Source organism: Scyliorhinus canicula, chromosome 20 (assembly GCF_902713615.1).
Source record: "Scyliorhinus canicula chromosome 20, sScyCan1.1, whole genome shotgun sequence".
NCBI lineage: Eukaryota > Metazoa > Chordata > Chondrichthyes > Carcharhiniformes > Scyliorhinidae > Scyliorhinus > Scyliorhinus canicula.
The window spans coordinates 84,727,739-84,745,068 of NC_052165.1; the positions used below are offsets into that span (position 1 = coordinate 84,727,739).

General features: G+C 46.3%; 1 protein-coding gene across 1 annotated transcript in view; it reads left to right on the forward strand.

The window, feature by feature from the left end:
* kdm5a (lysine (K)-specific demethylase 5A) overlaps positions 1-17,330 on the forward strand; it is a 299,634-nt gene that overhangs the window by 85,647 nt on the left and 196,657 nt on the right. The window contains exon 7 of the mRNA XM_038780318.1: positions 6,930-7,038. Within this exon, the coding sequence (XP_038636246.1) occupies positions 6,930-7,038 (109 nt within the window). The remainder of the gene's footprint in view (positions 1-6,929; positions 7,039-17,330) is intronic.

Below are 17,330 nucleotides of genomic sequence, written 5' to 3' on the forward strand. Positions count from 1 at the left end.
TCTTGGCTTGTCCATTTTACCCGCTAGGCTTTGCGAGTTTCTCTGTACCTAGTTGGAAGTGGCCATCCCAGATGGCTACACCAGGTTGAGAAGTCAAGCCAAGCCCAGACGGGATGCATCCTAGATTGCTGAGAGAGGTGAAACTTGTGAAAGCAAATTATCACTGCCCTTGGTGGCTTGTTTGCTCGGCTTGTGCCTGAGTGACTGGTGAGCCTTGTCCAGCTCCTATCGGGTGGGTTCTTCTGTCTCCCCCAACAATTCTGCCAGCATCTTCGTGAAGTACTCAGTTGGTCTCGGGCCCTCCACCCTCTCATGCAAGCCCACAGTTTGTAGATTCTGCTACCACGACCTGTTCTTCAGGTCCTCCACCGTGGCTCCTTTGTTGGCCTCCCCCGCTTTCCGCAACTCCTCACCCATTGAGGTGAACTGGTCACTGTGCTGAAACAGAGCTTCCTCCATCCCCTTCACCTTCTCTGCTTGCTCCTGTACTTTGGCCGATGTCTTCGACATCACCGCTTTCACTGGGGCAGTCGCCTCCTCCACCCACTCCTTCATCGCAGCCATCATCTTCCGCAGCACCTCCATATACTTGGCGAACTGCTTCTCGAATTAGAACATAGAACATACAGTGCAGAAGGAGGCCATTCGGCCCATTGAGCCTGCACCGACCCACTTCCACCCTATCCCCGTAACCCAATAACCCCATCTAACCTTTTTGGTCACTAGGGCAATTTATCATGGCCAATCCACCTAACTTGCACATCTTTGGACTGTGCTGGGAAACCAGAGCACCCGGAGGAAACCCACGCATACACGGGGAGAACGTGCAGACTCCGCACAGACAGTGACCGTGCCGGGAATCGAACCTGGGACCCTGGCGCTGTGAAGCCACAATGCTATCCACTTGTGCTACCATGCTACCCTAACCAGCCATCACCTTGATATGCCATCAATGAAGACGGAGAACGCGGAGTGATTTAACTATGGCTTTAATTGACTTCCAACAGAACTGGCAGTGTGCCCCAGAATGAGGCAGTGTGAAAGGTCGGCAGCCTATATACCCAGGCACTAGGGGGACGAGCCATGGGCAGAGCCAAACCGTACAACATATAAGATAGGAGCAAAACTGTACAACACGTACTACTGTGGCAGTACAATGCAACACTGTGGTTTGACCACACACCTCAGTCAGAATTGCGACCCAGGCTCCACCATCTTTCCTGCTGCCGGGCTGACCCGTTCACTCGCTGATGAACTTTCACACGGCCCCTTCTTCCCAACGGCTTTTTTCAGAGCCTTTAACATTCTCCACCTTCCGCATGCCTTCCTGCACCAGCTCGTCTAAAAACTGCCCCTGAAACCGGCCATTAAACTCCAAACACCAGAGCCACGAGCAGGAGCCACCCAACGTGTGACTTCCACCTGTGCCACTGTAAGTCCCCAGTGTTGAAAAAATATGACCATAAGCTGAACAGCTTTGGACAGGACCAAAACATGTGGGTGTGGTCAGCGGGGGTTGGGGCGAGGCAGAATCTTTATTGTCATAAGTAGGCTTACATTAACACTGCAATGTGGGCAGCACGGTGGCCTAGTGGTTAGCACAACCGCCTCACGGCGCTGAGGTCCCAGGTTCGATCCCGGCTCTGGGTCACTGTCCGTGTGGAGTTTGTACATTCTCCCCGTGTCTGCGTGGGTTTCGCCCCCACAACCCAAAAATGTGCAGAGTAGGTGGATTGGCCACGCTAAATTGCCCCTTAATTGGAAAAAATAATTGGGTAATCTAAATTTTAAAAAAAAAAAACACTGCAATGAAGTTACTGAGAATCCCCTAGTCGCCACATTCCGGCGACTGTTCGGGTACACAGTGGAGAATTCAAAATGTCCAATTCACCTAACCGCGTCTTTCGGGACTTGTGGGAGGAAACCGGAGCATCCGGAGGAAACCCATGCAGACATGGGGAGAACGTGCAGACTCCACACACAAGTGATCCAAGCCGGGAATTGAACCTGCGACCCTGGCACTGAGGCAGCAGTGCTAACCACTGTGCTGGGGGAAAATTTGCCAGACGGTTGCTTATTCTAATCAGCTGGCGGGTGGAACGGTGTAAAACCGCAATGGTATAAAACAATCAGCTGAGCATGCTTTTGATGCGAGCATATTAAATATCAATACAGGAATTGAAGAAAAGAAGACGTGAGAAACGATATGATATCTGGAAATAAATATAGCCGCCAGTTGAACAAGCTTTTTAAGAGTCAAATATATGGCTCTGCGGGAAGACATGTTGAAGAAGTGGTCTTTTTCTTTGATTCGAAGACTGGCAGGGGAGCTCATCCCAAACCCGATGCCTTTTTTGTACAGCGTGGACTTGATGCTGTTGAATTCAGCTAGTTGCTTTGCCAGGTCCGCGCTCATGTCTCAGTCTATCCTAATAGAGTGGCCCGAGTAGCTGCGGTAGCGGTGTTCTCTTGTCCATCGAAAGACCAGCTCTTTGTCTTTGCAGCTGTGGAACTGGGATATAAAGAGCAAAGAACAATACAGCACAGGAAAAGGCCCTTCGGCCCTCCAAGCCTGTACCGATCTTGATACCAATCCTTGCCAAAACCCTCAACATTTCCTTGTGCAATATCCCTCTATACCCATCCTATCCATGTGTTTGTCAAGATGCCTTTTGAATGCTGTTAATGTATCTGCTTCCACAACCTCCCCTGGCAATGCGTTCCAGGCAAGTGTATCACCTCGCACTTTTATTCGGATTGAATTCCATTTGCCACTGACCAGCCCATTTGACCACCTCGTCTATGTCCTCCTCACTATCTACCACCCCGCTAATTTTCATATCATTCGCAAACTTTGTGATCAACCCTCCTACATTCGTATCCAAATCATTTATATAAATCACAGACAGCAAAGGCCCCAACACTGATCACTGTGGGACTCCACTGGACACAGGCCTCCAGTTAGAAAAACATCCCTTGACCCTCACCCTCTGCTTCCTGCCACTCGGCCAAATTCTGGATCTAATTTTTGCCAAATTTCCTTTGATCCCATGGGCTCTGGAGTTCCTACATTTTAGCTTCCTCCCCAGCTCCTGAAAGTCTGGCTGGAGGACCTCACTACCTGCTCTCTGTTCATACTGATGGGAGCCGCACTTTCTGACTCGCTTCATTACCCCTGCAGAATATTCTGCATCCATTCTATAACCTCCTTTACTCATGATATGGAGATGCCGGTGTTGGACTGGGGTGGGCACAGTAAGGAGTCTTACAACACCAGGTTAAAGTCCAACAGGTTTGTTTCGAATTACTAGCTTTCGGAGCGCAGCTCCTTTACCTGAGGAAGGAGCAGTGCTCCGAAAGCTTGTGATCCGAAACAAAACTATTGGACTTTAGCCTGGCGTTGTAAGACTTCTTACTGTGCTCCTCTACTCTGACATCAGGGAATTCTGAATAAGTCATATTTGATCTGAAACATTAACTGTTTCTCTCCACAGATGCTGCTGGAATCACTAAGTATTCCCAGCACCCTCTGACACTGTTCTTATGCCCCCACTCCTTTGCTTCCAAGCCCTTGAATGTGATGTTGATCCCAGATTTATGCACATTTCTTCCTCAGTTGGCCGTTGCAAAATCTTTTTGTATCATGTTTCATAACCTCTGCAGCCCATTGCCAAGGCAATTATGGTTATGAGTACAGAATTAAGCAACTGGTATTATTTTCAAGTGCGCAAAAATATCAATGTTAAGCCTTGATAAACTAGTTGAGTAATCAGTAAAGAGGGGTCATCAATATAAAACAGTCAGATTTGCCTTTAACCCCCAGAGTACTTAAGGAAGTGACTCTAGAAATAGTGGATACATTGGTGGTCATCTTCCAGGATTTCATAAACTCTGGAGCAGTCCTTCAGGATTAGAGGGTAGCTAATGTCACTCCAATATTCAAAAAGGAAGGTAGAGAGAAGACAGGGAGCCTAACGTCGGTAGTGGGGAAAATTCTCGAATGCATTATCAAGGACTTTAAAGCGGAGCATTTAGAAAACAGTGGCAGAATCAGACAGAGTCGGCTTGGATTTATAAATGGGAAATCATGCTTGACAAATCTATTGGAATTCTTTGAAGATGTAAATTGTACCGTAGACAAGGGGGAGCCAGTCGATGTGGTATATTTGGATTTGCAAGATTAAAATGTGTGGGATTGGGGCAAGTCTATTGAGGTGGACAGAAAACTGGTTGGCAGAGAGGAAACAAAGAGTAGGAATTAATGGGTTATTTTCAAATTGGCAGGCAGTACCTAGTGAGGTGCCACAGGGATCGGTGCTGGGACCCCAGCTATTCACAATATATTTTAATGATTTGGACGAGGGAACAAAATGTAACATTTCAAAATTTGCAACGATACCAAGTTGGGTGGGAGGGTGAACTGTGACGAGGATGATCCTTCAGCATGATCTGGACGGGTTGGGTGAGTGGGAAAATCAATGGCAGATGCAGTATAATTTGGATCAATGTGAGGTTATTCACTTTTGAAGCAAAAACAGGAAGGCAGATTACAGCCTGAATGGCTACAAATTGGGAGAGGGGAGTGTGCAGCGGGACCTGGGTGTCCTTGTGCACCATTCGCTGAAGGTACGCATGCAGGTGCAGCAGGCAGTAAAGAAGGCGAATGGTATGTTGGCCTTCATTGCGAGAAGTTTCAAGTACAGAAGCAGGGATGAGGAGCGAGTGACTCGGTTAGGATTGTTTTTGCTGGGGTTCAGATGAATGAGACATAAAATTCTATCAGGACTAGATAGGGTGGATGCAGGGAGGATGTTCCCGATGGTGGGTGTGTTCAGAACCAGGGGTTACAGTCGGAGGATTCGGGTCGACCATTTTGGACAGAGATAAGGAGACACTTCTTTACCCAAAGAGTGGTGAGTCTGTGGAATTGATTACCACAGGGAGTAGTTGAGGCTAAGAAATTGAATACATTCAAGAGGCAGCTCGATATGGCACTTGAGGCGAATGGGATCAAAGGTTATGGAGTGAAAGCAGGATTCGGCTAATTGAGTTGGACGATCAGCCATGATCGTGATAAATGGCGGAGTGGGTTCGAAGGGCTGAATGGCCTCCCCCTGCTCCCAGCTTCCATGTTTTTACATTGCTCATTATTTATTAATCCATGTTATTCCAAGGGACAATTATTTTTGTCCAGGGCTATTGCCTCTACAAACCAACATTTGGCTGATTGGCCTAGAGTTAACTGGTTTATTCATCTCTGCTTTATTGAACATGGGTGAAAATTGCTGTTATTTCCAACCTTATTTCTCCAACAATCTAAGTAGCATTCTGTTGCCTACCATTTTGTTTTGTTATGCTCGTGACGTAGCATAAGCTGCTTCCTTGATGTGCACTCTGACAAAGGACGGTTCACACTTGGAGGTAGCTTTAACACATTTATTAAACTGTTAACAATTCTCCTACTTGGATTTGACACTCCTGTTAATCCTGCTATAGCTACTCAGACTGAAGAACCAGTCTGCTACAATCCAGATGGTGGGTGTGATGTGTTTCAAATCAACCCTGTGTCTGTACTCACTGTCTTCCCCACTGGAAAGAGGAAGATCCTGTGTGCTGTGTCCTTTTGTATGGGTTGCTGTAATGCCTTCCTGTGGTAGTGTCACCTGTGTGTATCGTGAATGCCAATTGGTTGTGTCCTATCTTACTGGCCTATTGGTTGAATGTCTTGTGTGTCATGTCTCTGGTGCTCCCTCTAGTGTCCAGCTAGTCTATGTGTATTTCCATTAACCTCTTGCGTATTTGCAGTGATGCATATCACCATACATTTAAGTGCCTCCTCTTTATCTCCATCATATCTAATTTTCCTGCTTCCTTCTTGCTGTGACAGTAGCAGCATTAGTTCCTATCATGAAAACAGATGCAAAGTACTTATTAAATTCCCCATACTTTGTCGTCCTAAGAAGGTCTCCATTTGTTCTGGAATTGGATCCACCTTTTACACTTTACACTTTTTTTACACTTCTTTTACACTTTTATATTGTTATAAAATAGTTTAGTATTCCATTTATATCAGCATTTTTCTGTGGTAGAGTCTTTATGGCCCTCATTTTGGAGGTGCACCCACAGTGATATTATAGAGGGAGTTGGAGGATTTTGATCCAGTGACATTGAAGGAATGGTGATACATTTCCAAGCCACGATAATGTACAGCGTGATGGGAATTTGCAGCTGGTGGTGTTACCATACATCTGCTGCTCTTATTCCTTTAAGTGGGTTGTGGGTTTGAAAGGTATTGTCGAAAGTCTTGCTAAGTTGCTGGAGTCCATCTTTTGAATTGCTGACTTGGAAGTCTCCCATTGCACATTTCCTCTTTAACCTAATAATCTTTATTTACATTCCACCGAGGTTAGATCTCCTTTCAAACAGTTTCAGAATATAGGGTCTCCCATTTACAAGGGTCGGTCTGTTAACCAGAAGTTAGAGGTTTTAATTTTTCTAACTTTTTCTGAGTAATTGTCACTTTCACTCTGGTGAAACCATCCAAAGTTTGCAATTTAAATTGCATTTTCCAATGGTTCACCGTGCAGGGCCATTGCCTAGGGGAAGTTTGTACTTCTGGCCAATTGCCGTGCAAATGCTTACCTGTGAACGTCTGAGAGGGTTGGGCCACCCCAAATATGTCATTGTGGAGCTCAGAAATTATGACCCAAACCTTTGTTTGAAGTTGATCAGTAGCCTTTGTGACTCTGTTTAGTTGTCCCTCTCTAAACAAAGAACAGATGTTAGGATCATTAAAGACAGGTTCCATCCTGGGATCTGACTTGTCCAGTAATAACATAACTGGGAGTAAAACACTGGTATCTGTACTTCACTGATCAGTGATTGTTCCTGTGATTGTTACAAAAAGATCAACAGTTATTTCTTTACAGGATGATGCTTCTGAAGACTTTGCCAAAAACTCAGAGCTTCGGAAACTTCAGATCTTTGGTGCTGGACCTAAAATGATGGGCCTGGGCCTCAGGACAAAGAACAGAGAGGGTAAGGAGAACAGATCTCACAATATTATGCAGTAGTTAGATCATTTGAAAAGTATAATACAATAGATTAATATTTTAGATTACCTCCATTCGAACAGTTTAATGAAATGCAGAACCTCAGTAACTATTGCTGTGTAATTGTCAAGCTTTTATGTTTTGGAATACATTATTGCCAGTGTGAGTGAAAACTCTACAAAACAAAGTATTATACAATTTCACTAGTGTTTCTAGCAATCAGCTGTACAGGAGAGAAAATCCATGCTTGAAGTGATGAATATATCTAATAGATATTTCCGTTTTGTTTGACCATAAATGTTCATGATACTGACCAAACTGCATTAAAATTATGTTGAGCATTTACAACGTGGTTGGATGGTTCTGCTGACATTCCGAAGCGATGGGGATAGAGTACTTCAGGGCCCTGTTTATTGGAGAGAGGTTTGCGGAGTTAGAGGAATTTGAGGCAATGTATTAGTTACCAAAGGAAATAGGTTCGGTACCTGCACTTTGAGAAAGGAGCTGGCCTTGTTCCCGAAGCTGCCATCTCCGGCACTATAAGACTATGTCCGAGGAGGAGATCGGAGAGGGCAAGGTGTCAATCTATGTGGAGAGAGAGAGCTTTTGTGGAGCAAGTAGCATGTAGGTTGGATGAGGAGCTGGGGGGGGGGGGGGGGTGGGGGGGGGGGGGGGGGAAAGGGGGAGAGGGAGAGAGAGGGTGGTTTTGAGCTGGGATGTGGATTGAGTCGCTGTGGAGGCTAAATTCATCCTCATCGCATGTGAGACTGAGTCTCATCCAGCTCAATGTGGTGTATAGGACACACTGTCCATACTGGGGATGAAAGATAGGTGTGAGCGGTGTGCAGGGGCCTGGTGAACCATGTCCATATCTTATTTTGGGCATTTCTAAGGCTGGAGGAGTTCTGCAAACCTTTTGCAGACACAATGTCAAAGGTTCTGGGTGTGAGGGTGGTTTGAGCAATATTTGGAGTGTCTGAGGAGCCAGGAGTACAGACGAGGACAGAGGCTGATGTGTTAGCTGTTGCCTCCTTGAAAGCCCAGAGAAGGATATTGTTCAGTTGTTGGACTTGGAACCGCCTGCGGCGGGGGGGGGGGGGGGGGGGGGGGGGGGGGTGTGTGTGAGTGATTTGGCGGAGTCTCTGCACCATGAAAAATAAAGTTCGTTATTGGGTTCTTGAGCTGGAGGCTATTCATTGACTTCTTCAAGGAGTGGTAAAACGTCAGTGGGGGTCTTGGGGGGGGGGGGGGGGGTTCCTTCCTTTTGTTTAGTGTTTGTTCTGAAAAGAGAAAAGGATGTGCCTGGGCTAGAGCGAGGAGAGGGGCAGTTTGGGAGTTTGGAGTCTTGAAACATGGTAGCTTTTATCTCGCTCTCATAGAACATAGAACGATACAGCGCAGTACAGGCCCTTCGGCCCTCGAAGTCTTGTAAGGATACTCCGATTTAAACCTGATTTTTCTTTGCGTAGTTCCTTTCTTTACTGTTATAAGAACATAAGAACTAGGAGCAGGAGTAGGCCATCTGGCCCCTCGAGCCTGCTCCACCATTCAATGAGATCATGGCTGATCTTTTGTGGACTCAGCTCCACTTTCCGGCCCGAACACCATAACCCTTAATCCCTTTATTCTTCAAAAAACTATCTATCTTTACCTTAAAAACATGTAATGAAGGAGCCTCAACTGCTTCACTGGGCAAGGAATTCCATAGATTCACAACCCTTTGGGTGAAGAAGTTCCTCCTAAACTCAGTCCTAAATCTACTTCCCTTTATTTTGAGGCTATGCCCCCTAGTTCTGCTGTCACCCGCCAGTGGAAACAACCTGCCCGCATCTATCCTATCTATTCCCTTCATAATTTTAAATGTTTCATAGAACATAGAACAGTACAGCACAGAACAGGCCCTTCGGCCCTCAATGTTGTGCCGAGCCATGATCACCCTACTCAAACCCACGTATCCACCCTAGACCCGTAACCCAACAACCCCCCCCTTAACCTTACTTTTATTAGGACACTACGGGCAATTTAGCATGGCCAATCCACCTAACCCACACATCTTTGGACTGTGGGAGGAAACCGGAGCACCCGGAGGAAACCCACGCACACAGGGGGAGGATGTGCAGACTCCACACAGACAGTGACCCAGCCGGGAATCGAACCTGGGCCCCTGAGCTGTGAAGCATTTATGCTAACCACCATGCTACCCTGCTGCCCCGATGCTGCCCCTATGCTACCCTGCTACCCTGCTTTCTATAAGATCCCCCCTCATCCTTCTAAATTCCAACGAGTACAGTCCCAGTCTACTCAACCTCTCCTCATAATCCAACCCCTTCAGCTCTGGGATTAACCTAGTGAATCTCCTCTGCACACCCTCCAGTGCCAGTACGTCCTTTCTCAAGTAAGGAGACCAAAACTGAACACAATACCCCAGGTGTGGCCGCACTAACACCTTATACAATTGCAACATAACCTCCCTAGTCTTAAACTCCATCCCTCTAGCAACGAAGGACAAAATTCCATTTGCCTTCTTAATCACCTGTTGCACTTGTAAACCAACCTTCTGTGACTCATGCACTAGCACACCCAAGTCTCTCTGAACAGCGGCATGCTTTAATATTTTATCGTTTAAATAATAATCACGTTTGCTGTTATTCCTACCAAAATGAATAACCTCACATTTGTCAACATTGTATTCCATCTGCCAGACCCTAGCCCAGGGGTGGGCAAACTGTTCCGTGCAAGGGCCACATTCAGAAATTCACAATTTTAAAGGGCCGCATAGTATATTAAGTAAAATAATTAATATTTAAAATAGCCAAAATAAAAGGTTTTTAAAGAAAAAAAAAGCAATTAATTTTTATTAATTAATATTTTAAAGTAGAAATTTCACATGAAACACATGTTGTGCCGAGCAATGATCACCCTACTCAAGTCAACGTATCCACCCTATACCAGTAACCCAACAGCCCCCCCCCCCCCCCATTAACCTTAAAATTAAAAAAAAAATAATACTTGATCTTGGTGGGCCGCAAAAAGACCGGCCGTAATTTGCCCACCCCTGCCCTAGCCCATTCACTTAACCTATCCAAATCCCTCTGCAGACTTCCAGTATCCTCTGCACTTTTCGCTTTACCACTCATCTTAGTGTCACCTGCAAACTTGGACACATTGCCCTTGGTCCCCAACTCCAAATCATCTATGTAAATTGTGAACAATTGTGGGCCCAACACGGATCCCTGAGGGACACCACTAGCTACTGATTGCCAACCAGAGAAACACCCATTTATCCCAACTCTTTGCTTTCTATTAATTAACCAATCCTCTATCCATGCTACTACTTTACCCTTAATGCCATGCATCTTTATCTTATGCAGCAACCTTTTGTGTGGCGCCTTGTCAAAGGTTTTCTGGAAATCCAGATATACCACATCCATCGGCTCCCCGTTATCTACTGCACTGGTAATGTCCTCAAAAAATTCCACTAAATTAGTTAGGCATGACCTGCCCTTTACGAACCCATGCTGCGTCTGCCCAATGGGACAATTTCTATCCAGATGCCTCGCAATTTCTTCCTTGATGATAGATTCCAGCATCTTCCCTATTACCGAAGTTAAACTCACTGGCCTATAATTTCCTGCTGTCTGCCTACCTCCTTTTTTAAACAGTGGCGTCACGTTTGCTAATTTCCAATCCACCGGGACCACCCCAGAGTCTAGTGAATTTCGGTAAATTATCACTAGTGCATCTGCAATTTCCCTAGCCATCTCTTTTAGCACTCTGGGATGCATTCCATCAGGGCCAGGAGACTTGTCTACCTTTAGCCCCATTAGCTTGCCCATCACTCCCTCCTTAGTGATAACAATCCTCTCAGGGTCCTCACCTGTCATAGCCTCATTTCTATCAGTCGCTGACATGTTATTTGTGTCTTCCACTGTGAAGACCGACCCAAAAAACCTGTTCAGTTCCTCAGCCATTTCCTCATTTCCCATTATTAAAACTCCCTTCTCATCCTCTAAAGGACCAATATTTACCTTAGCCACTCTTTTTTGTCTTATATATTTGTAAAAACTTTTACTGTCTGTTTTTATATTCTGAGCAAGTTTACTCTCATACTCTATCTTACTCTTCTTTATAGCTTTTTTAGTAGCTTTCTGTTGCCCCCTAAAGATTTCCCAGTCCTCTAATCTCCCAGCAATCTTTGCCACTTTATATGATTTTTCCTTCAATTTGATACTCTCCCTTATTTCCTTAGATATCCACGGTCGATTTTCCCTCTTTCTTCCGTCCTTCCTTTTTGTTGGTATAAACCTTTGCTGAGCACTGTGAAAAATCGCTTGGAAGGTTCTCCACTGTTCCACCATAAAGTCTTAGCTCCCAGTCTACCTTAGCTAGTTCTTCTCTCATCCCCTTGTAATCTCCTTTGTTTAAACACAAAACACTAGTATTTAACTTTACTTTCTCACCCTCCATCTGTATTTTAAATTCCACCATATTGTGATCGCTCCTTCCGAGAGGATCCCTAACTATGAGATCATGAATCAATCCTGTCTCATTACACTGACAAGATCTAGGACCGCTTGTTCCCTCGTAGGTTCCATTACATACTGTTCTAGGAAACTATCGCGGATACATTCTATAAACTCCTCCTCAAGGTTGCCTTGACCAACCTGGTTAAACCAATCGACATGTAGATTAAAATCCCCCATGATAACTGCTGTACCATTTCTACATGCATCAGTTATTTCTTTGTTTATTGCCTGCCCCACCATATCGTTACTATTTGGTGGCCGATAGACTACTCCTATCAGTGACTTTTTAGCCTTACTATTCCTGATTTCCATCCAAATGGATTCAACCTTATCCTCCATAGCACCGATGTCATCCCTTACTATTGCCCGGATGTCATCCTTAAATAACAGAGCAACACCACCTCCCTTACCATCCACTCTGTCCTTCCGAATAGTTTGATACCCTCGGATATTTAACTCCCAGTCGTGACCATCCTTTAACCATGTTTCAGTAATGGCCACTAAATCATAGTCATTCACGATGATTTGTGCCATCAACTCATTTACTTTATTCCGAATACTACGAGCATTCAGGTAAAGTACACTTATGTTGGTTTTTTTACCTCTGTTTTGAATCTTAACATCTCCAGTTTTATTCCTTTTGTTATTACTGGGCCTATTCACTGAGCTCCCCTCAGTCACTGTACCTTGTACTGTCGCCCTTTAAGATTTTTGACTATTTCTTCTCTGCCTTGCACTTTTCCCCTTACTTCCTTTTGCTTCTGTCCCTGTTTTACTGCCTTCCAACTTCCTGCATTGGTTCCCATCCCCCTGCCACATTAGTTTAAACCCTCCCCAACAGCTCTAGAAAACAGCCCCCCCGGGGACATCGGTTCCAGTCCTGCCCAGGTGCAGACCGTCCGGTTTGTACTGGTCCCACCTCCCCCAGAACTGGTCCCAATGCCTCAGGAATTTGAATCCCTCCCTCTTGCACCATCTCTCGAGCCACGTATTCATCCTATCTATCCTGACATTCCTACTCTGACTAGCTCGTGGCACTGGTAGCAATCCTGAGATTACTACCTTTGAGGTCCTACTTTTTAGTTTAACCCCTAACTCCCTGAATTCTGCTTGTAGGACCTCATCCCGTTTTTTACCTATATCGTTGGTGCCTATGTGCACCACGACAGCTGGCTGTTCCCCCCCCCCCCCCCCCCCCCCAGAATGTCCTGCAGCCGCTCCGAGACATCCTTGACCCTTGCACCAGGGAGGCAACATACCATCCTGGAGTCTCGATTGCGTCCACAGAACCGCCTGTCTATTCCCCTTACGATCGAGTCCCCTATCACTATAGCCCTGCCATTTTTCTTCCTGCCCTGCTGTGCAGCAGAGCCAGCCACGGTGCCATGAACCTGGCCTCTGCTGCCTTCCCCTGGTGAGCCATCTCCCTCAACAGTATCCAAAGCGGTATAACTGTTTTGCAGGGAGATGACCGCAGGGGACACCTGCACTGCCTTCCTACTCTTGCTCTTTCTTTTGGTCACCCATTTTCTATCTCCCTCAGTAACCTTCACCTGCGGTGTGACCAACGCGCTAAACGTGCTATCCATGACCTCCTCAGCATCGCGGATGCTCCAAAGTGAGTCCATCCGCAGCTCCAGAGCCGTCAAGCGGTCTAACAAGAGCTGCAACTGAACACACTTCTTGCACGTGATCTTGGCTGTTATAACTTTTGCACCTGGACGATTACTGAAACTCCCCCAGCAGAGGTGCTATTTGGTCTAATTTCAGGACTCCCCCGGTACCAGTGCTATTTGGTCTGGCCCAGTGATGTATTTTGATGGACTTGGCTGGCAGTCGATAGGCTACTTCGATTTCCCGGACTTGACTTTTGATAATGATTGGTGCTGGTGTTCCCGAATATTCTGCCAAACCCCATTTTCGCCTTTTGATTCAGTAGCTTCGAGAACCACAGTTCTCATTTTTCTCTCTCTCTCCACTGATGAACTCTCTAATGTCCACAGCCAGTTAAACATAAGGAAGATTCAGACCAACTGGTCAGGTTGTTTGAAAACCTCTTTTTAAAATCTGCTAATTGAAGAACTTTAATTATAATTGTGAGTTCTGACTGAATGCACATACCAGAAGATTATCACAGAATGTACAGTGTAGAAGGAGGCCATTCGGCCCATCGAGTCTGCACCAGCTCTTGGAAAGAGCACCCTACCCAAGGTCAACAACTCCACCCTATCCCCATAACCCAGTAACCCCACCCAACACTAAGGGAAATTTTGGACACTAAGGGCAATTTATCATGGCCAATCCACCTAACCTGCACATTTTAGGACTGTGGGAGGAAGCCGGAGCACCCGCAGGAAACCCACGCACACACTGGGAGGATGTGCAGACTCCGCACAGAGTGACCCAAGCCGGACTCTAACCTGGGACCCTGGAGCTGTGAAGCAATTGTGCTATCCACAATGCTACCGTGCTGTCCGACCAGCCCAACTGGTGGTTTTCAACATCCTGAGAAGATATCAACAAAAATATTCCGTATTTTAATCCCGTTATTTTACCCCTTCCTCATTGGATAAACATATGGGTGATAAGGGAATAGTGTAGATGGGCTTTAGATTGGTTTCACAGGTCGGCGCAACATCAAGGGCCGAAGGGCCTGTACTGCGCTGTAATGTTCTATGTTCAGTGTGTGTCTGTCTTTTGTGTGTTGGTTGGGGTGGGACAGTCAAAGTAATAGATTAGCAGGCCATTATTCTCATTTAGTTATTACATGTTTTAACTCTTGTTATAAATAAACAGTTTTTGTGTTTTATTTACAAATCTGGATTAGATTAGATTTGTTTATGTCACGTGTACCGAGGTACAGTGAAAAGTATTTTTCTGCGAGCATCTCAACAGGTCATTAAGTACATGGGAAGAAAAGGGAATAAACGAAAATACATAATAGGGCAACACCAAGGTACACAATGTAACTACGTAAGCATCGGCATTGGATGAAGCATACAGGGTGTAGTGTTAATGAGGTCAGTCCATAAGAGGGTCATTTAGGAGTCTGGGAACAGTGGGGAAGAAGCTGTTTTTGAGTCTGTTTGTGCATGTTCTTAGACTTCTGTATCTCCGGCCTGATGGAAGAAGTTGGAAGAGTGAGTAAGCTGGGTGGGAGGTGTTTTTGATTATGCTGCCCGCTTTCCCCCGGCAGCGGGAGGTGTAAATGGAGTCAGTGGATGGGAGGCAGATTCTTGTGATTGATTGGGCTGTGTTCACGACTCTCTGAAGTTTCTTGTGGTCCTGGGCCGAGCAGTTGCCATACCAGGCTGTGATGCAGCCAGATAGGATTCTTTCTATGGTGCATCTGTAAAAACTGGAGAGAGTTAATGTGCACATGCCAGATTTTCTTAGTTTCCTGAGGGAGTATAGGCACTGTTGTGCTTTCTTGTTGGTAGAGTCAACGTGGGTGGACCAGGACAGATTTTTGGTGATGTACCCCATGGAATTTGAAACTGCTAGCGATCTCCACCTCTGCCCCGTTGATGCTGACAGGGGTGTGTACAGTACTTTGCTTCCTGAAGTCAATGACCAGCTCTTTAGTTTTGCTGGCATTGAGGGGTAGATTGTTGTCGCTGCACCACTCCACTAGGTTCTCTATCTCCCTCCTGTATTCTGACTGGTTGTTATTTGAGATCCGGCCCACCATGGTCGTATCGTCAGCAAACTTGTAGATGGAATTGGAACCAAATTTTGCCATGCAGTCGTGTGTACGGGGAGTAGAGTAGGGGGCTAAGTATGCAGCCTTACGAGGCCCCGGTATTAAGGACTATTGTGGAGGAGGTGTTGGTGTTCATTCTTACTGATTGTGGTCTGTGGGTCAGAAAGTCGAGGATCTAGTTATAGGGTGAGGAGCCAAGTCCCAGGTTTTGTAGCTTTGATATGAGTTTGGCTGGGATTATGGTGTTGAAAGCAGAGCTGTAGTCAATAAATAGGAGTCTGATGTAGGAGTCCTTGTTGTCAAGAAGCTCAAGGGGAGAGTGTGGGGCCAGGGAAATGGCGTCTGCTGTGGACCGGTTGCAGCGGTATGACAATTGCAGTGGATCAAGGTGTTCTGGGAGTATGGAGGTGATGCGCTTCATGACCAACCTCTTGAAGCACTTCATTACGACTGATATCTGGTGCTTGTAAGTCATTGCACCACTTTCAGTTGCATTCGGCTTATCCTTGTGCATGTTGTTTTTTTTTCTTTTTATAAATTTAGAGTACCCAATTATTTTTTCCAATTAAGGGGCAATTTAGAATGGCCAATCTACCTATCCTGCACATCTTTGGGTTGTGGGGGTGAAACCCACGCAGACACTGGGAGAATGTGCAAACTCCACAGAGACAGTGACCCAGGGCCGGGATTCGAACCGGGGCCCTCAGCGCCGTAGGCAGCAATGCTAACCACTGTGCCACCGTGCTGCCCTTATGCTTCACAGCTCCAGGATCCCAGGTTCGATTCCCGGCTGGGTCACTGTCTGTCTGTGTGGAGTCTGCACGTCCTCCCCCTGTGTGCGTGGGTTTCCTCCGGGTGCTTCGGTTTCCTCCCACAGTCCAAAGATGTGCGGGTTAGGTGGATTGGCCATGCTAAATTGCCCGTAGTGTCCTAATAAAAGTAAGGTTGGGGGGGGGGGTTGTTGTTGTTGGGTTACGGGTATAGGGTGGATACGTGGGTTTGAGTAGGGTGATCATGGCTCGGCACAACATTGAGGGCCGAAGGGCCTGTTCTGTGCTGTAATGTTCTATGTTGGTGGTTTTGACCTTTTTCAGTGCTTTGCTCCAGAGTCCCCACCCTATGTCTGTCCCTAGTTCTTCCTCTCATTTTTCCTGTGTCTCGTCCAGCGGGAGGCGTGTCCCCTCTAACAGTTGCCCATACAGCTTGGTGAAGATGAGGTCAAGTATGTTTATCCCTCTTGTTGGTTCCCTCACCACCTGCTGCAGCCTAGCAGCTGTGTCCTTAAGGACCTGGCCAGCTTGGTCTGTGGTGGTACTACCAAACCACTCTTGGTGATGGACATTGAAGTACCCCGCCGAGAGCATATTCTTGCCACCCCCAGTGTTCCTCCAAGTGATGTTCAACATGGAGGTGTACTGATTCATCAGCTGATGGTGGCCGGTATGTGGTAATTAGCAGGAGGTTTCCTTGCATATGTTTAACCTGAAGCCGCGAGACTTCATGGGATCCATGGTTGATGTTGAGGACTACCAGAGTAACTCCCTCCCGACTGTATCCCACTGTGCCGCCCTGCCACCTCCCAGCGAGACGGGACCTACCCAGGTACAGTGATTGTGGTGTCTGGGACATTGTCTGTAAGGTATCATTCTGTGAGTATGACTATGTCAGGCTGTTGCTTAACTAGTCTGTGAGACAGCTCTCCCAACTTTGGCACAAGCCCCCCAATGTGAATAAGGAGGACATTGCGGGATTGGTCGGGCTGAGTTTGCTGTTGTCGTTTCCGGTGCCTGGTTCCATGCTGGGTCCGATTTCTTTCCTTTTTTGTGTTTTTGTAGCGGTTGAATACAACCGAGTGGCATTTAAGAGTCAACCACATTTCGGTGGGTCTGGAGTCACATGTAGGCCAGACCAGGTCAGGTCAGCAGATTTCCTTCCCAAAAGGACATTAGTGAATGTCTGTGTCTATGTATTTGCTTTGTGTGTTTATCGTATGTCCTGTGTTTTTCATGTTTGGAACCAGCAGTCTGGTCTGCGCAGAACAATACTTTT